Source organism: Mustela nigripes, chromosome 7, assembly GCF_022355385.1.
Source record: "Mustela nigripes isolate SB6536 chromosome 7, MUSNIG.SB6536, whole genome shotgun sequence".
In the NCBI taxonomy this organism is placed as follows: domain Eukaryota; kingdom Metazoa; phylum Chordata; class Mammalia; order Carnivora; family Mustelidae; genus Mustela; species Mustela nigripes.
The window spans coordinates 68,044,037-68,065,620 of record NC_081563.1 but is presented as its reverse complement, the minus strand read 5'-3'; the positions used below and the strand labels follow the sequence as shown (position 1 = coordinate 68,065,620).

The following is a 21,584-nucleotide window of genomic DNA, read 5'->3' as shown; positions in this document are numbered from 1 at the left end:
CCTGTCACACCTACCACAAAGTCTAGGGGGCAAATGGAGCATTCTCACAGTGCTGCACCAATTCCAGACCTATGGCTTTGTCTTTAAATTCCAGCATATACTATCACCTGTCCATCCAGACTCTGTTCTCCCTTACTGCCAGTACACTCCATCTTTAGTATCATGGAGACCTCGGGTCCCCAGACTCTTCTTACCACTGGTCTATCACATCCCTTCCTTTCTCATGTCCTTTCCAATTCAGACTGGATTCCAGGAGGCCCCTCACTTATATTATTTTATCATCCTCAATTCTTCTCTAAAGGCTCTACCAGTTCCCCAGGACCAATCTAACCACTCTCTTTCTGCACTTCAACACGGAGAAAGAGAATCAATGCTGGGAAAAAATGATCCCATAATCATATGAGCTAGTACCACCTGCAACCTCTACCAGGTCTGTAAGGTTGCATGGGACCTCCTTTCCTAGTCCCTCATTCATTTCTCACAACCACCATTCTCAAACACCCAGTTCCCACCCCACTGTCACTTAAGTCTCCTCAGCGCCATTTCCTTCCTCCTTCAAAGTGAAACAGGAGGTCTTCAGGGCCCATTCTCTCTGCAAGTCTAGTTCTCCAACTACAAACTTATCTCCAACCACAACAACTTCATTGTTCTTCTTCTCTCAAAGAGTTGGGCCTCTTTAAAGTTAATCCCATCTCCCTCTGGTTTATCTGCAATCTTATTACATAAATAATCACTTTTATCTAATCAAATCTTTAATGTTCTTATTTTTACAAACTGAGGCCCTTTAATCTATAAAACAACTTAAGCCTCTGCCATGACCTGGCATCATCATTCCCTTAGTCACTGCACTAAAGAACTATGCTCACTTTATTTCTTCATTCATAAATTCTGTCAGTGTCTAACACAGAGCTGACATGTAATTAAAGAATCCACTCACTAAGGAATTAATGGATATAAACAGCGAGATTTGTAAATGTCCACCTACAGAAATACTTACATGATAGCTTCTCTTTACTGAAGACTTCTGCCTGTGGTCCATATTTGTAACTAACTAAAATTACAGATTGAATGATTTAAAAATTCTCAAATGAACAAGCTATCAGGAGCTAAAGCTTCTATTCTAATTGGCTTTCCACCCTAAAATAGATATTTTGGGTCTAGAAAATAATTTTTTCTTTTTTAAATTGGGATACAGCTGTCCCTGGGATCTGCCTGTGCACATATCCAACACTGTACATAAGCAGGAGGAGTAAGATGGTCTTTCAAATAATATTGATGATGTGATACCTGGAATACTTTTTTAAAAAATTCTGTTTTAGGGGTGCCTGGGTGGCTCAGTCGACTAAGCGTCTGACTTCAGCTTAGGTCACGATCCCAGTGTCCTGGGATCCAGCCCTGCCTAGAGCTCCCTGCTCAGCAGGGAGCTTTCTTCTCTCTCTCCCTCTGCCTGCTGCTCTGCCTACTTGTGCTCTCACTCTTATCACTCTGTCAAATGAATAAATAATATCTTCTTTTTTAAAATCATTAAATATTCTGTTGTAATTGCTTTAGGGCAACATTTTCTCCTCTCTTAGCTTACCAACAGACTACTGACAACATCAGAACAGTTTTACTGGCAAAATATCCCAGCAACTATAGCTACAACCCATTAGTACCTAGTTTAGCAAGAATTTCCCCACCACACACACACACACACACACACACACAGACATGTGGATTAGTAAGAAATGCTATGTGATGCTGCACTTGGATTAGTAAGAGACTGTGTGAAGCTAAAATTATAAATGGGCAGATGGAATCTTGTTAAAATTTTAAGTTAACTATAAATTCCTCATTTAAAAAAAAAACAGAACTGGGGCGCCTGGGTGGCTCAGTGGGTTAAAGCCTCTGCCTTCGGCTCGGGTCATGTTCTCAGGGTCCTGGGATCGAGCCCCATATCAGGCTCTCTGCTCGGCGGGGAGCCTGCCCCTCCACCCCACCCCACCGCCTGCCTCTCTGCCTACTTATAATCTCTGTCTGTAAATAAATAAATAAAATGTTAAAAAAAAAAAAAAAACAGAACTAAGTCTGGCTTTTAAATCTAACCATAAGGGCAGTCTTTAGGATACTGTTAATCAAGGCATGATTCTCCTAGAGTTATAAAGGCCAACAATATGGCTGGAATCTTGGAGGTCAAGTTTCCTGCTCTATAAATAGAAGATCACATGTTTAATTTTTCAAGATGAGAGGCAATTACTGTTGGGGTTCTTAGTGATAATGCCTCAAACCAGAGGAAATGCCTCTAGAGTTGAAAACCACCATGAATAGTGGCTTCTGAGTCTCACCAAATATGGAGCTTTATTAATTTATTAATTTATTAATTCTATGGGCATGGTCCTATATAATACACCGTTTTTCCTGTCGTCTTAAAAGAACAACTCTTTACTCCAAATATTTTCCTGATCCCTACCAAATTTAGACCTTTCAATTTACTGAACGTAATTATCTGAAAACTTCAGGTTGGACTTTTGCTCATCAGTATTTAAAATAAGCAGGTAGGGGGCGCCTGGGTGGCTCAGTGTGTTAAGCCGCTGCCTTCGGCTCAGGTCATGATCTCAGGGTCCTGGGATCGAGTCCCGCATCGGGCTCTCTGCTCAGCGGGGAGCCTGCTTTCTCCCCGCTCTCTCTGCCTGCCTCTCTGTCTGCTTGGGATCTCTGTCTGTCAAATAAATAAATTTAAAAAATCTTTAAAAAAAGAAAAAAAGAAAAAAAATAAGCAGGTAGGTTTTAGTTGAGCAATTCCACCACACAGCATTTGTATAAATACTCATTACCAAATACACCACTATACTATTTGTAGCTTTTATTGACCTTTCCTTGGACATGGATATGTCACTACTATAAGAGACAAAGTAGCAGAAGAGTTAAAACTCTCCATTTTTTAAATTTATTTATTTGACAGAGATCACAATTAGGCAGAGAGGCAGACAGGGGGGTGGGGGGGAAGCAGGCTCTCCGCGGAGTAGAGAGCCTGATGTGGGGCTCGATCCCAGGACTCTGGGATCATGACCTGAGCCGAGGGCAGAGGCTTTAACCCACTGAGCCACCCAGGTGCCCCACACCTCCCATCTTTTTAACAAGTAACTTAATGCTATAAAAGATACATCTTAAAGGGCACCTGGCTGGCTCAGTTAGTAAAGCATGGATGGCATTCTTGATCTCAGGGTCAGGAGTTTGAGCCCCACGCTGGTATAGAGATTAGTCAAAGTAAATAAATCAATAACTTTTAAAAATATATATATAAATTGAAAGATGTACCTTCAAGAAATGTGATTCACCTTTTGCATAAAATATACAGTCTTTCTGTAGATAACAGAAAAATGTTCTTTTTAAAACTGGATACATTTTATTACCTTAAACTAGAAATGGCTTGAGTAGACAACTGGAATGCTAGTTAATTATTACCAAAATGTATACTTCAAACTTACACAATGTTATATACATCAACTATATTTCAATAAAGCTGGGGGAAAAATAGTATAAGAAAGGGTTATAGATAAGCCATTGCTAAATTTAAATTGTTTCTGGTAGTTATTCCTCAATTTTTTAAATGCAAATGTAACAATCTCTTAAAATAAGGTGCTACATGTTGTCAGTTTGGTGTACTTACTGCAGGCAGGGGTTGTCATAAAGACTGCTCCAAAACTATGAGTACTGCTCAAAGTTTCAGAGGAGACGCTGGGTGTGGATACTTGCTCTGCCCGTCATATTTAGCAAGGAGTTCTCATAATGTTCTTTGGGTTTCACAAACAGAACACTTAACCTATCACAAATCAACGTTTATGTTCCATTTTTGTTTTGCTTCTATTTTGAAGCTCAACTATCTCTTAAAAATATGTTCTCAACTCAACCTGCAACATAAAATAGCTGTACACTGATGCTTTTTAAGTAGTGTAATTTTAGATTCGTTGTTAACTACTACTATTATTACAACTACTGAGTTGAGGGGCGCCTGGCTGGTTCATTCAGAAGAGCCTGTGACTCTTGATCTTGGGGTCATGAGTTTGAACCCTGTGTGGGGTGTAGATATTACTTAAATAAATAAATTTTTTAAAGAAATGGAGTTGAAAGATATAATATTTAGAGAGAACTGCTGAAGTACATATAGGTCATCCACTCCTCCAGATATTACAAAGCCAGCCCGGTCAATTACAAAGCCAGCCTGGTCAATTCAGAGTAACAAATACCTTAATACCTGGATGACACTGACTGATGATCCCTGAAGATCTACTTTTATTGAATTATAGTCAGGTATGATAGCAAGAGCCCACATTGAAGACTGGTAAAATAAAGTCCTGAGAAACTATGGCTGCCAAGATATTGTCTAGAAAATCGTCCATGAATATTACTTCTGAGCAATAAGCTTGTTTTACATAATGATCTCTGTAACCTAGTGTCAATGACTAGAGAGGTTAGTCAGCGCCAGACTTATAGCCTATCCACAGACAGGTTTCGGATCTATAAGCTCTCCCTGACTCCATTTTAGATCCATCCTCAATATTACTTTTCATTTTTCTTTTGCTTTCACTTTTTACTTCTGCTTCACTGTTCTGTGATAATCTACATGCATAAACTACTTTAAATCCTTTTTAGAACAAAGCAGAAGAATACTGAAATGAATAGATCAAGAGAGTTTCCTGGGGCCCTTTTAGATTCTTTGTAGAATTCAGATTCTTATATTACTATGGATAGAATTATACATATTTGATCATTAAAGGGGGAATGAACTAAGCCAAGTGCTTTTATCCCTAAGAATGTAATTACTTAGACTTTATCTTGGACAGCTGGTCAGGGATTGGCAAGTTTTTTTTTTATGAAGAAGTCTACTACTGGGCTCCTGGGTGGCTCAGTGGGTTAAACCTCTGTCTTTGGCACAGGTTATGATCTCGAGTCCTGGGACTGAGTCCCACATCACGCTCTCTGGTCAGCAGGGAGCCTGCTTTCCCCTCTCTCTCTGCCTGCTGTTTTAAACTTGTGATCTCTCTCTCTGTATCAAACACATAAACAAAATCTTTAAAAAAAAGTCTACTACTATGTGGTTAAAATGATGTTTCTAAGATGTGTATATAAGGCACATGATTTAAAAATTGTCATTAAAGCTGTGAACAGTCAGTAAATTTTACCTGCATGCAAAAACAAAAACAACTTTTTGAAGACAAATCTGACTTCATGATTAAAAGATGAGCAGCAAGGGACTAGTTGTCCTTTTTATTTATAAACTACCAGAGCAACTTGCTATTTTCTTACAGAGGAAAAAGGTAAGGAAAGGAGAATTTTGACCAAGTACATGGCATCTCCAAGACTTGAAAAAGGCCTTAAAAAAATGGAGAAAATCCTTTCCTTGAGATAGATACCAATATACTTAACCAGCTACTGAGCTGAAATTATCTAAGAGCTCACTAATAGTTATAGAGCTGCAAGAAGCATCTTTTCAAAAAAAAAATTTAAAGAAATATATTGACAATGTAGTTTCTACTACCATGATAAGTTACTGGAGAAAGTGGGTAAAAGCAAGACTGTCATCTATTTGAGAGGTAGCCAAGAGTTGTTTTTCTGGGCTCACTCCCATTGGTGGTGTTCCTGGTCATGTTTCTGCTCACCAGAAATCTTACAACTAAAGATCCAAATAAAGATAACCTATATACAGAAATGGGAGTGTCAGGGTGCTTGGGTGGCTTGGTCAACTCTTGATCTCAGCTGAGGTCTTGATCTCAGAGTCATGAGTTCAACCCTCGAGTCAGGCTCCATTCTGGGCCTGGATCCTACTGAAAAAAGAAAAAGAAAAAAGAAAGAAAGAAAGAAACATGGTGTCCCGAAAACTGAAGGCAAAAAGGGAAGCTGGGTATATTGAGAGAGAGCCTAGAACTAAAGAAAGGAAGAAAAGCATAATACTATTAGAAATTCAGACAACTGAGTAGATGGACATCTTTTCCTCAGCCTTACTAAAACAAAATCTGACATCAAATGACTCCCATTATCTGCACAAGAAGAACCAGTAACGTATACCTTGAGAGACCAGTATAACTAGCCAGAAGAATGCAAGCTTTTCCTAAGTAGTGTGCAATAAGAACAGGGTTGAAAAGGCTTCCCATGATAGGAATTAAAAGGCCTTCCTAAAACCAGACAACCCAGAAGACCATGTAATCAGTCTTTCAAACTCAGCACTGCTGACATTGGAGTCCAGCTAATTCTTTGTCCGCCCTGCACATTGTAGGATGTTTAGCAGCATCCCTCACCGCTACCCCCTAGATGACAAGAGCCCCCTTACCAGCTGTGACAACCAAAAATGTTGGCAGACCTTGCCAAGTAGCAGGCGCACAATCATCCCTATTGAACAAGACTGCTCACGATGAAACAAGTAACAAAGAGCTGCCAAGAATAACTCACAATTCTGGGTCAATAGCTCCAAACCATTCCACCTCTCAAACCAGGATACAGAAGGAACAGCAGAACTAGTTGGAAAAATGACTGACAAGTTCAACATTTTGGATATGTCAAAACGTGGGAAATACAAAGGGCAGCTGTATACATGGGAATGGAACCAAGAAAAGAGGACTGGGCTAGAGAAGTTGGCCAAAAAAGCATCAGCTACATTAGTACTTCTGAGAAAGACTTCTGCAAATCTTCAGCCAAAATAAAATCCTCTTAGAGATAATGATTATTACCCTACACAAGCTCTACCTAGTGCCTAATTAAATAAAGAAGCCCTTGATGGATTTAGTCCACTGCAGGATAATGTACTCATGGACAAGATTTACCTTCATCTGGACAAACCTGCCATATGTTAGAGTCTTCAGAGTAAACTCCCACATATCTTTACTAATTGATACACTGCAATAATTTTCCCATTTGGCATATGCTTCCTCATTTGACTTTTGTTCCCAAAATCCATTGTCTCATATTCTATCTAATTTGAATAGATATTTGTTCTCTGCTGCTTCAGATACATAATTAGTAAAAGAAGATGCAATTTTCAACATTAAGAATTAAATGCAAGTGAGTTTTCCAACATTATTATTAAAGAAATTCTGTATGAAAAGACTCAGAACTCCAAACAGATTACTTTTTTCTTCAATAGAAACTCTCTAAGAGTTTGAATACACCTCAGTTCAAGAACATATTTTCCTGAATGTCTGTTTTTGATTGAAAAAATTTTCTTAAATGTAATTTTGCAAGAAATTACAAGACACATTTCTACATATGCATAAGTTCACTTGTTAAAAACCTATTCAACATGTTTTATGAAGAGCTACATTTCATGCAAAAATAGCAAAGAAATAATTTTCCCAACTTAAGACATATCATCTGTTTAACAAAATATAGTTAAAGTAAAATAAATCTGAATAAGTAAATAGGAATACTTGGCAATATATTATGTTCAGCTTAAACTGGTTTCCTTGTGTAAAATCTTCTGCTGTATGCGTTTTTTATAACTAGCTTAAAAAAATTTAGTGAGAGGAAGTTGAGAATTTCTTTTGAAACAGTCATTTAAAGTATCAATCAATTCACAGAATTTTCACCAAGCTCACTTTGACAGTTTTATCATACCAACACACTGGCATGCATTCAGTAAGAACAGGTATAAATAAGGGATGGTATTATTTCCTTTTAGAGATGACAAATTATTAAAGAGAGAACACAAATCCACACACACACACCTAACAGGAAAATTAGGTTCAGCATTTTTCTGAGCACAAACTAAATATAGACTAACAACAATTTTAGGACTCACTTTTGTTTAAATAATCCTTACGAGAAATAAAAAGATACCATTAAATAAAAATATCAATAAATACCCGTTCCTGAGGCTAAACTTACCAAATCAGATATGACTTTTGTTGAAGGAAATTATTACGACCCCCATCACCACCACCACAGCCCCATCCTTTCCCCATATAAAGAAAATGCAAATGATGCCCAATTTAATGTATGCTCTCCATTGACTCTGGTCGCTTAACATTATAACATAGCTAGAGGAGGAAGAGAAGAAAAAGTAGTGAAACATGTTTAAAATTGTACTTTCTTGGGGTGCTTGGGTGGCTCAGTGGGTTAAGCCTCTGCCTTCGGCTCAGGTCATGATCCCAGAGTCCCGGGATTGAGACCCGCATCGGGCTCTCTGCTCAGCGGGGAGCCTGCTTCCTCCTCTCTCTGCCTGCCTCTCTGCCTACTTGTGATCTCTGTCAAATAAATGAAGTAAAATCTTTAAAAAAAAAAAAAAATTGTACTTTCTTACCAATATGTTGCTGCAGAGCCCAAGAGTTTGAGGCACGAGTGGAGAGCATCTTCTCAACAGTTGGAGGAAGCCTCTTCCAATTGGTAAACTCCAAAGTGAAGATAAGGGTATCATCACTGACTGAGTCAATCCTATATTGGGAAGACGTTAACACACCATTAGACACAAAAGGGTTCATCCTGAAAACAAACACCACATAACTATTCTTACAACACTGCAGTATAGAAGGAAGAACAAAAACTGAGGCACAGAAAATAATCGTGTAACTGGAGAAAGTTCAGTGGATACAAATAATCATCTACAGGTTCCTGCAAGAAAACAAATCAATTCTGTGTATAGTTGTCCAGTGGATGACCAGAGAATCCCCGTTTCTCAGCATCAATGGTAAGAAAAAGAGAAACAGCACCAGCACCATCTGTGGATTTGCCATTACCTCCTCCAACTCGGACCATCTTGCTGAACCTAGACTGGTCCCCTCACATACACACAATTTAACACCCCTGAAAGGATAATGCCCAAACACCCAAAGTTAACTATAAACCGAATATATGGGAGAGATGAACTTTTTCTGTCCAACTCCCAGGGACATAAAATTGTACCCCTCTAGGAACCTTCCCCACTATAGATTCAGTTCTAAAAGATGTACCAGAATAAGTTTTGTCTTTAAGGACTGAAAGGTGTTCAAGACAAACAGTTTTCCCTCTATTTTTTCAAAATAATATCAAAATTTCCTACCAATCCAGCCAGAGGAGACTTCCCCCCAATTTTATAAGCACTTGAATCCCACTGAACAGAGCATTAGTCTAAGAAAAGTTCTGGTTTCTAATACCACCTCTGCTACTTACAAATATGTTGCCTAAATTCTCTTCCTTTCTCTCTCTCTCTCTCTTTTTTTTTTTTCCTAAAATGGGAATAATACTTAATCTGCCTATCTCAGTTCACTTTGGTGAAAATAATATGAAACAATATATAAACATACTTTTTAAAACAAAAATGTTACATAAATATTTGCTATTTCTAGAAGTGGTCTGAAATTTTCAGTATTGCATTTTTGATAGGACTTAAAATATTATACACATGAAATTTAGTCACAGCTTAAGGTTAACTCCAAATTCTAATAGGATTACCTAAATTGTACTCAACTAGATACTCCCCTACTCTATCACATTGTTCAAATAAAAATAAAATGATTAGGGCCTCTGGTAATTACTTCAGAAATTCCTTCCAAGGTTGCTTTTTTTTTTTTTTCCAAGATTGCTTTTCTGAAGACATTACCAAGCAAGGACTAAAGAAGGGGGAAAAAATAGAATGAAAGGAAAGAAATTGAGTAATGCTCTCAATATATCATCTCAAAGATAACTTAATTCTTATAACTCAGGGTCAGAGTGTCCTTGAAATGACTGATTAGAGAGCATGAAAATCATTTCCCAAATTCTTAATTCTCTAATATGCAAGCATAAATAAGAAAGAACTTAAAGTATAGCACAAATGCTTTAGGAAAATCTTCTACTTCTTGGGAAGCTCTCAGTGAAATCATAACTTATCAGGAAATATTGAGAATAAATAAAATGATAAAATATACTCAAAAGTAAACAATTCCCTTGACTTTCTAGTACCCTGCACCAAAGGTTACTTAATTCTAGCTCCTTATTTCTTTTTTAATGGCTTCATTTTTCTGCTAAAGTGTGCTTTAAGTCTCACTATGACCAAACACAAAGTCATTTTTATGCAGTTATCTAACACACACGTAAAAAATAAATCTGTTTCTACAGCTTTAGTTAATATAATGGTGAATATATTCTACAAATGCTGATAATGCCACTAAAAATGTATTGTTACTGTACTACATTGACCATTACATTGTACAAAGCAGTTGTACAATCATAAACAAGTGACAGTTAATCAACTAAATGCACAGATGACATTTACTTTCTATTATTCACCTATTACATTTGGGCAAGGGCTGGGGGGTGTACCTAGCCTTGCATTTAAAGTTGAAAAAATATTTCAACTCTGTAGATTATATTGTGACAGGCAATTATTCAGCCAGATACATTTTTTAAGACTGTTTAAGGCAAGCAATACTAGGAAAGACATTTATAATTTACATGACAAAGAGTAAGCAACAGACTTATGTGTGATAAAATAAGATACAACCAAAATCCACTTTAACAACATATTGGAATTTTTATGGGAGAATTTTTCTTGTAACAGCTCTTTGAATGTAAATTTGATCAAAGAAAGCAAAACATTTATCATATTCAGCATAAACACTAGCTTTATACATTCAATAAAAGATCAGTGAACAAAAATTTGACCATGTTAAGCATTTTCATTGCTAAAGTGAAGTTTTCCATTGTATTTTCCTAATGAATATAAAATGACTAAAGTTACTCATTTGGAGTAAAATATATATAAGTGGTATTCTCAGTCCAGATAGATGGAAGTTTTACAATTTACTTCAAAATAAATTGTAGCTTACTGGTTCTCAACTCTTTTCTGTCCTAACACACCCAATGAATAGAGCACACAGAAATATGAAGAAATGTAAGACACATACTGTTTTTTTTTCCCTCTTTTATAGAGAGAGAGAGCATCACCCTGGGCGGGTGGGGGGACATGGGGGGGGGGGCAGGTGGCAGAGGGATGAGAAGAGAGAGAGCATCTGAAGCAGGCTCCACACCCAGTCCAGAGTCCCCAGACTGCAACACAGGGATCAATCTCACATTCCTGAGATCATGACCTGAGCTGAAATCAAGAATTGGACCCTTAACCAACTAAGCCACCTAGGTACTCTATATAACACACAAATTTTTAAACAAACTATTCACATGGGGAGAGGGCGGATCCTGTATCAGGACTGGGGACTGGAAGAGTGTATTGTACAAAGCCTTCTGGGAGAATAAAGCTAAATAATTCCCTCTCCTTCCAGCAGCCTAGGTGATTGGCTGAGGAGGAAAGGAAAAGAGGCAATGTTTAGTTTTTTTTCCCTGTATAGGTTCTTCCTAACATAGGAATAGGAAGGAGCAAGAGAAGTTGGCACATATCCCTCCCAGGTTAGCCAAGGGATTAAGACAGCTGAAATTAAGTGATGTAACTATAGGGCCCATGTGGACACACAGGACTAAGGCGGCAGAGCACAGTGGTTAGAAAGACAGACTTGAACCACACTACAGGACAGCCTAGGTTCAAACCTAATCTCTAGCACTAACTAGCTATGTGAGCTTCAGCAAGTATGTTCAATACTCTGGGCCTCAACTTCCTTCTCTGTAAAACAAAGATAACAGTATCCACTGTATTCTATATTAAATGAGTTAATACAGTACCAAACTTAAAACAGTGCCTACTAAGTGTTGGTTAAAAAAAAATAAACCAGAAACCAGAAGTTAGTGTGAAGGCTGAAAGTAATGGACAAGTAGTATAGAGTTGAGTTAGTAGCTTCAGTGGAGGAACACAAAGAATACTGCTGAGAAGAAAGTAGGACCCATGAGGACAAGCACCTCATTGGGTGACAGAGAAACACAGACATACTGTCAGGGCTGTCCATAGCTACCCCACATGCTGGCCTGGGTTTATAGCAGCAGTTGGAGAGTGAATCCTAGAAATCTGAGAGGCAACTGCTGTTAGCTGTCAGGAGCCCAAAACAACCATAAAATTCACTAAGCTAATAGTTAAGGGTACTTAAATTACTTTAGTCAACAGCTAGAGAGACCATTTCTTAGCAAGTGTTTCTATTTCAGTATACATGCACATGTATGGGGGTTTGAGACAAATAAGCACATACAAATAACTTTTAAAAATCAGTGATTCCTCAATGAATTGTCAATAATCTTTATATTTCATTCAGTTATCTAAAACACAATGGATTTCTATGAAATTTTATTGAAAAGATATAGAGAGAATTGCAACAATGAGTATCTGACAAATGAATGGGTATTAGTCAGCCAGTGGGAAAGAAGTAAATACAAATAGGTATTCCACCTCTTGTAAAGCTATACACAAAAAAGTAAAATGGGAATCAGAATGCATATCTCAACTTTGTTTTTACTTCTATGTTCCTTAAACAACCTACCAGAAAGCAGTTTTTCCTAATAAACATGATGAATACAGACGTGTTCATCATATGCAGGTGTAGAAGCCACCAAGGGAAAGATGGAGTCCCAGAAGTACAAACTAAACATACAAGTACAGAACACTAATGTTGCCAGCATGAACCAAAAAGAGAACCTCTTTTCTAATGAAAAACTCAAATAGCAAGATATCAAAGCACTTTTCTGCTGAAATGCAAAATATAGTATTTGACTAAACATTATTTCAGTGAACACTAGTTTTTTTTTTTTAAAGACTTTATTTATTTATTTGACAGAGAGAGCTCACAAGTAGGCAGAGGCAGGCAAAGAGAGAGGGGAACACTAGTTTTTGAAGCACAAGAATGAAGCCATCTAGATGTTTCACTGAAATTTTATAAAATATCCATGTGCTCCATTTTCTTAGAGACTTTCATTCTATTTTCTCACTGGACTTATCAGATCAAGAGTTCTTTCATTGCAGGCACCTGGGTGGCTCAGTGGGTTAAGCCTCTGCCTTCGGCTCGGGTCATGATCTCAGGGCCCTGGGATCGAGTCCCGCATCGGTGGGGAGCCTGCTTTCTCCTCTCTCTCTCTCTGCCTGCCTCTCTACCTCCTTGTGATCTCTCTCTGTCAAATAAATAAATAAAATCTTAAAAAAAAAAAAAAAAAAGAGTTCTTTCATTGCTACAATTACCTTCTCAGTTCTATCCAGACACTTAAAACTTTTGCAACAGCTGAAGACTGGTAGAAACAGTGTCCTCTTCCTGCCCAAGAAAAATCCTGACTCAACTTTCATATATCATCAGTTACTTCACAAATCAGTATTTATTAAGGGAGACCAAGTTCAAATAGACAAGATGCTACAGGATGAATGTATTCACTCTAATAGACTAAAGGACAACAGAAATCTCCAAAGCAGCTACAACCATTCTTTTGCAGGCCTTTTTAAAATTATTTTTATTAACATATAATGTTTTATTTTCTCCAGGAGTACAGGTTTGTGAATCATCAGGCTTACACACTTCAAGCACTCAACCATATCACATACCCTCCCCAATGCCCATAACCCAACCACCCTATCCATACCTCCCCTCCCCCCAGCAACCCTCAGTTTGTTTTGTGAGATTAAGAGTCTCTTATGGTTTGTCTCCCTCCCAATCCCATCTTGTTTTTTTCTTCCCTACCTCTCAAAGCCCCCCACCGCCTCTCAAATTCCTCATATCGGGAAGATCATATGATAATCATCTTTCTCTGACTGACTTATTTCACTCAGCATAATACCCTCTAGTTCCATTAAGGTTGTTGCAAATGGCGAGATGTCATTTCTTTTGATGGCTGCATAGTATTCCATTATATATATATATATATATATATATATATATTTATATTTATATATTTATATATGTAAGTGTATATATATATATATATTTACACACACACACACACATACATACACCACATCTTCTTTATCCACTCATCTGATGATGGACATCTAGGTTCTTTCCATATTTTGGCTATTGAGACACAGGCATTTTCTTTTTAATTTTTAAAAATTTTTTATAAACATATAATGTATTACTAGCCCAGAAGTTCAGGTCTGTGAATTGCCAGGTTTACACACTTCATAGCACTCACCATAGCACATACCCTCCCCAATGTCCATAACCCCACCACCCTCTCCCGACACCCCCCGACCCCCAGCAACCCTCAGTTTGTTTTGTGAGATTAAGCGTCTCTTATGGTATGTCTCCCTCCAGATCCCATCTTCTTTCATTTATTCTTCTCCTACCCACTTAAGCCCCAATGTTGCATCACCACTTCCTCATATCAGGGAGACCATATGATAGTTGTCTTTCTCCACCTGACTTATTTCGTTAAGCATGATACGCTCTAGTTCCATCCACGTTGTCACAAATAGCAAGATTTCATTTCTTTTGATGGCTGCATAGTATTCCATTGTGTATATATACCACATCTTCTTGATCCATTCATCTGTTGATGGACATCTAGGTTCTTTCCATAGTTTGGTTATTGTGGAAATTGCTGCTATAAACATTCGGGTGCACATGCCCCTTTGGATCACTACGTTTGTATCTTTAGGGTAAATACCCAGTAGTACAATTGCTGGGTCATAGGGCAGTTCTATTTTCAACATTTTGAGGAATCTCCATGCTGTTTTCCAGAGTGGTTACACCAGCTTGCATTCCCACCAACAGTGTAGGAGGGTTCCCCTTTCTCCGCATCCTCGCCAACATCTGTCATTTCCTGACTTGTTAATTTTAGCCATTCTGACTGGTGTGAGGTGATATCTCATTGTGGTTTTGATTTGTATTTCCCTGATGCCAAGTGATATGGAGCACTTTTTCATGTGTCTGTTGGCCATCTGGATGTCTTCTCTGCAGAAATGTCTGTTCATGTCCTCTGCCCATTTCTTGATTGGATTATTTGTTCTTTGGGTGTTGAGTTTGATAATTTCTTTATAGATTTTGGACACTAGCCCTTTATCTGATATGTCGTTTGCAAATATCTTCTCCCATTCTGTCAGTTGTCTTTTGGTTTTGTTAACTGTTTCCTTTGCTGTGCAAAAGCTTCTGATCTTGATGAAATCCCAATAGTTCATTTTTGCCCTTGCTTCCCTTGCCTTTGGCGATGTTCCTAGGAAGAAGTTGCTGTGGCTGAGGTGGAAGAGGTTGCTGCCTGTGTTCTCCTCAGGATTTTGATGAATTCCTTTCTCACACTGAGGTCCTTCATCCATTTTGAGTCTATTTTCGTGTGTGGTGTAAGGAAATGGTCCAATTTCATTTTTCTGCACGTGGCTGTCCAATCTTCCCAACACCATTTGTTGAAGAGACTTTTTTTCCCATTGGACATTCTTTCCTGCTTTGTCAAAGATTAGTGGACCATAGAGTTGAGGGTCTATTTCTGGGCTCTCTATTCTGTTCCATTGATCTATGCGTCTGTTTTTGTGCCAGTACCATACTGTGTTGATGATGACAGCTTTGTAATAGAGCTTGAAGTCCGGAATTGTGGTGCCACCAGCTTTAGCTTTCTTTTTCAATATTCCTTTCGCTATTCGAAGTCTTTTCTGGTTCCATGAGTTACAGACATTTTTAAGAGCATGAGAGATGGCCTAAGTAGAAAAAATAGCCCTCTCCAAAGAATCCATCCTTCCCTACTCCCTTCCAGTCACCTCTTAATTTTTATTAGGACTCTTACATTCAATCTCACTATTAGGAATCCCCTACTTCTTCACTCTAACCTAGCCATCATGTGCAAACATACACACACACAAACACACATATACACATACCCTTCTCCCAATATGGGAATCTTAAGAAATTGGGAGAAATTGAAGGTAGTATATTCACTCAAAAAGGAAAAGTTTTACTATGGTAGGATTTCTTACCATGAGCTGCATAGTAGATTCAGAGGGTCAAATCCAGCGAGCAGGAGAGATGGCAACCATTCCCTATATTTCATCTGTGCTTTAATCGCATGACTTATAAATTCAGAAACATGGTTCCATGGTGCCAATGGACAACCTTTCTTCAAAAAGTAGCGAAATACTGAAAACTTCTCATACTTCAGGCAGTAGGCCAAATGAAGTTCATTTAGTTGGGCTCCATATTTCAAAAGAATATTCACAATTCCAAAAAATTCGCAGCTCCACCAGAAAGAAAGAGAGAAAGAAAGTTAGACTTTTATATTAAAAAATTCTTACAAATACTTAATAGTACTTATGGCTGGAAAATAAATGGCAGATGGGATAGCAGAATGCTGTGACATGCGTCAGGAAGGAGAAACTTCCTCTGCCCTATGGTCCTTCTAGTTGGACTCAGAATCAAACTGACATGAGACAGATTAACAGGAGAAAATAAAATTTAATAGGTGTAAGTATGGAGAATCCATATAGACATGAAATTCCAAAGACAAGGAAGCAACGTGACCCTTATAAGGAGCAGGATATGGGCCTGAGGATACAAAGGGAAGAGAGCTCATTAGCAGAAAGGTGAAATGAGGGGTTTGGAAAAATAAGGTTGCCCTATTATTCAGATTGAGTTCCCTAGGTAAAGGGAAGTCTCTGATAATAGTTCTCTTTCTGTTGCAGGCTCTCCTTTCCAATGTAAAGTTAGGTAGTTTCGGGAGAGGCAGAGAACTTTTCTTGCATCTGCTGGGTTTTTACTACTTTTAACTCAAAACAATCTTTATGCTGAAGTGATACATTTCAGGGCCTCTCATCCTGCAACCCCTTCATGGGTCTAGTGAATTGAGATTAGGGTACCAGGGTAAAGGGAGTATTTTACCTTTTAATTAAAGATTTTAATTAAGTATTTATTTAAGTATATTACCCTCCTGCATGGTTTTTAATTTTCAACTATGAAGAGGTAGTGTCCTTAGAATTTAAAACATTCATATTAAGTAGATAATTTTTAAAATTATCATTGACAAATAGAAAACTCTTCTCAAACTGTGGTATTTTCATACAATTAAGTACTTACAACAAAATACTTAGAAGCAAAGTTTATTTCATTTATTTATTTTTTTAAGATTTTATTTATTTAGGGGCGCCTGGGTGGCTCAGTGGGTTAAAGCCTCTGCCTTCGGCTGGGGTCATGATCCCAGGGTAATGGGATCGAGCCCCAAATTGCATCAGGCTCTCTGCTCAGCAGGGAGCCTGCTTCCCTTCCTCCCTCTCTGTCTGCCTCTCTGACTGCCTCTCTACCTACTTGTGATCTCTGTCTGCCAAATAAATAAATAAAATCTTAAAAAAAAAATTTTATTTATTTATTTGACAGAGAGTTCACAAGTAGGCAGAGAGGCAGGAGGACGGAGAGGCGGAAGCAGGCTCTCTGCTAAGCAGAGAGCCAGATATGGGGCTCGATCCCAGGACCCTGAGACTATGACCCGAGCCGAAGGCAGAGACTTAACCCACTGAGCCACTCAGGAGCCCCAGAAGCAAAGTTTTTTAAAAATGTCATCAATCCCTAAAAACAGAGGACTGACTCACTCTAGGAATTTCCAAGATACCATTTCCTTTAGCAAGAGTCTTAGTTAATTTCCCTTTTATTTTAAATTTATAATGGTAAAAACAAGAAAAGCTTCTTTATGAACAAAAATTTAACTTAGTTTTATATTTCTGAATTAATCTTCTTTATCAAATACTTTTGTAGAATATAAGTATATCATTTTATATCTATTAAATTGGTTACTTTTATTTTTTTTTTAATGTATCATCCAATACTGGTAAGTTGTGGTGGTTGAACTGACTGAAAATAAGAGTAACCCTTTTCTGAGAAAGCTAACTGGGCAAGACGTATCAAAAGAGATATCATAGCAAAGTTATAAGAGGCACAGTCTCTGGAGCCAGCATGCTCAGCTTATTATCCATGGAACTCTGAACCAATTACTTTACCTTTTTGGCACACAAAACTAACACTATACAAGTATTTGTAAAATAAAATTATATGTATAGTATGTTACCATTAATAATTAATTAAAATTAATTAAAATAAAACAACAATTAAAATAAAACATAATAGGGGATACCTGGCTGACTCAGTCAATGGGACATGCAACTCTTGACCCCAGGGTCATGAGTTTAAGCCCCACGTTGGGTGTGGAGCTTACTTTAAGAAATAAATAAGTAGAGGGGCGCCTGGGTGGCTCAGCGGATTAAGCCACTGCCTTCGGCTCAGGTCATGATCTCAGTGTCCTGGGATTGAGCCCCGCATCGGGCTCTCTGCTCAGCAGGGAGCCTGCTTCCCCCTCTGTCTCTACCTGCCTCTCTGCCTACTTGTGCTCTCTCTCTGTCAAATAAAATAAATAAAGTCTTTAAAAAAAAAAAAAAAAGAAAGAAAGAAGTAGAATAGTAAAAAAAATAATAATAATAAGTAGAATAGAATAGAGTAAGTATAAATCTTGGGAATTTATCCAAGACAAAAAGAAATTATATCCTATTTGTACAACATTAACCATAGCACTATCTGTAACAGACTTCAAAAACAAAGAAATTACCTGTTTAACAACATAATAGTGGATAAGTACAAAATATGATACAGTCATCAAAAACTGCAATTCTGATGGCCCTGTGACCACATCTTAAAAACTATGCTTTAAGTTTAACTCTCTCAAAGCTTAGTAAATAACTATGTACACAACTGTGGAAGAAAATATGTAATAAAATCATTCTCTCAGGGTACTTGGGTGGCTCAATCAGCTTAGCACTTCCCTTGAGCTCAAGTCATGATCTCACAATCCTGAAATGGAGCCCCGCATTGGGCTCTCTGCTCAGCGGGGAGTCTGCTTCACCCTCTCCTTCTCATTCTCTCTCTCCCTCCTTCCCTCTCACTCTTCTCTCCCTCAAGTAAATAAATTAAAACCTTAAAAAAAAAAATCATTCTCCCTTTGCACATGGCATTAATGCTATATTAAACAACTATAAATACAAAAAATATTTTATTAATCACAATATCATGGAATTTAAGTAAATAAGAGCATAAAAATTATAGATAAAACAAATACAAAATGTTTAAGCCACTGCCATGTGAAACCAACTACTTCTGAGGATTTATGCATATAATTTGAAATCAAAATTTTAAAGCAGTAAACTTTAATAAGCAGTAAATAGCAACAAATAGTGGTAAACAAGTAAACTGTTACCTAATCTATGTGTATTTTTATAAATCCATGTCCTCTAATCTCCAGTTTGTGCTTTTCTTTAGTTAAAACCTTAAACAGTATCTGCTTTATTTTTAGTTATTTACATAGCAATTGGAAAAGAAAAACTGAGGGGCATTTGGGTGGCAGGGTCAGTTGAGCACCTGACCCTTGGTTTCAGCTCAGGTAGTGATCTCTGAGCTGATCCGAAGACTGAGCCCCTGATGGAGGCTCAGCATTGCATTCTGCACTCATTGTGAGTCTGTGAGTCTGCTTGGGACTCTCTTTCTCTCCCTCTGCCCCTCCCCACTGTGGTCTTTCTCTCTCAAACAAATAAATAAATCTTTAAAAAAAAAATTAAAAGGAAAATCAATAATTCTAAAATTTTTTAAAAAGGATTTACCTGGGTGGCTCAGTGGGTTAAAGCCCCTTCCTTCGGCTCAGGTCATGATCCCAGGGTCCTAGGATCGAGCCCCACATGAGGCTCTCTGCTCAGCAGGGAGCCTGCTTCCCTTCTCTCTCTCTGCCTGTTTCTCTGCCTGCTTGTGATCTCTGTCAAATAAATAAATAAAATCTTAAAAAAAAAAAAAAGATTTATTTATTTGAGAGAGAGAAGAAGACAGAGAGATTGTGTGGTGGGGGCAGTGGGGACAGTAGGGGGAGAGGGTGAGAGTCTTGAGCAGACTCCACGCTGCAGGCAGAGCCCAACATGGGGCTGGATCTCACAGCCCTGAACTGAAAACAAGAATGGGATGCTCAACCATTTCTCCCACCCAAGCACCCCTCTAAAATTTCTTCATAAAAATTAAAACCTTTTTGCCTGCCTACCATGTTGCTATTTGTTCCTGATTTGAAGTCCATCATTCATATTACTGTTCTTGAAAATAGCCCTGTAGGTATATATTTTTTCCTTTGGTTCTTTTCAGATAAAAGAAGGCTGAGAGATTTGCTGGCAGCAGTCTTGCACTACAAAAAATGCTGAAGAATATACTTCTGATTGATGGCTCTAAACAGTTATCACCAATTTATTTCAACCACTTTGACCTCATTTGACTAGGCTCTCATTATTTTGCCTGCAGTTATTACTTGCTGATTCCACTATAGAATAGACAAGCTACACATGGACTGTTGAAAGAGTTCCAATAAATATGTAGGTAAACTATGAGAAAACTGCCTCACTACAAGTGTGATATATAATTCTCAAGAAGCCTGGCAATTTTCAAGGCATGAGTGTTTACATGTGCAATTCAGGGACTGGTTGAATTCTTCCCTCAAGTGCTCTGAAGCCATCAACAGCTTAACCACTGATAACTTTAGCTCTTAATGATTTAGTTCTTGAAACACACTTTTGCTACAGAATACAAAGGTAAATGAGAATCCTAAATGCAAGCTATTAGAGTAAGTGCTACAGATGGGTTCCCTAGCCATTTTCTATTCAGAAAAAAACTATAAAACAATTAGTGACTTTCTCATTAAAATTTTAATATAGCACCCAGACATGTGGCTCCTGCTAAGAAAATTTTAAGAACAATGCCTAAAGATAAACCATTCATCTCTAAAATGTGGGAGGAACATACACGCATATAATTCTTTAAAACAAGAAATTTTAATGAGTATTTATTCTATACTACGCACTATGTTAAATGTGTTACATGGGAAATTTGCCTTAATTCCCACAAGAACCCTAAGAAGTAAGTTATACTATTATCTCCATTCTAGACACAAAAACTGTGACGCTTAGTCACACAACTGGTAACTGGTAGAACTGGTATAATATCAAACCAAAATCTACCAGTGAGTATATACCAGTGAATCTACCAGTGAATACAGCAAATATATGAAATATTGCTTCTCTATTATGAAAACTGAATGCTTCATGAAATAGTTAAATCAAATTGAGGAATATTTTAAGGCCAAACCTATGTTTCCCAAAGTATGTTCCAAGGAACACAAGACCCTGAAAATGATCCATATGACTAAGGCTCCATGATGAAAATATTTGAGAAATCCTATACGGTATACACTGAGGTCAGAAAAGAGAGAACTATAGAATGAACTTATTTTTTAAAATAATGCTAGAAAAAAAATAATAAATAAAGTATGCTAGTCACATTTTCAAATTAAATGCCAAAACACCTTCTTCAACCTCTGGACACATCTCAGAAGCAGTATTGTGTTTTTCCCCCAAGAAGTATTTTTTGTTTAAGATTACTTATTTGAGAGAGGAGAGAGAGTATGAGAACAGGAGGAAGGGCAGAGGGAGAGGGAGAACCAAGATTCTGAACCAAGATCAAGAGTCGGACACTTAACTGACTGAGCCAACCACACACCCCAGAAGAATTTTCTTTAAAATTAAAGACATGGATCTGTAAAAAAGAAAATCATGGGCCCCACACGGCATCACCTGGGTTAAGGCCTCAAGTCAGTAAGCTAAGACTTAAAACATAACCTAACTGCAGTTTCAACTCCGTAAGGAATGTGACCTTTAACCAGTCAACATGGAATTTCCTGGTCAATATTGGAAAATACTGAGGGACTCTTCCAACCCCTTAGGAGGCCAACGTTGTCTAAACAGTGCATTCATT

General features: G+C 37.8%; 1 protein-coding gene across 2 annotated transcripts in view; it reads right to left on the bottom strand.

Annotated features, from left to right (window-relative positions):
- Positions 1-21,584, bottom strand: part of ASB3 (ankyrin repeat and SOCS box containing 3) — a 113,688-nt gene that overhangs the window by 13,478 nt on the left and 78,626 nt on the right. For both annotated transcript variants that reach the window (XM_059406082.1, XM_059406083.1), the window contains exons 8-9: positions 15,749-16,006; positions 8,273-8,403 (exon numbers count right to left, since the gene is read on the bottom strand). In XM_059406082.1, the coding sequence (XP_059262065.1) occupies positions 8,273-8,403; positions 15,749-16,006 (389 nt within the window). The remainder of the gene's footprint in view (positions 1-8,272; positions 8,404-15,748; positions 16,007-21,584) is intronic.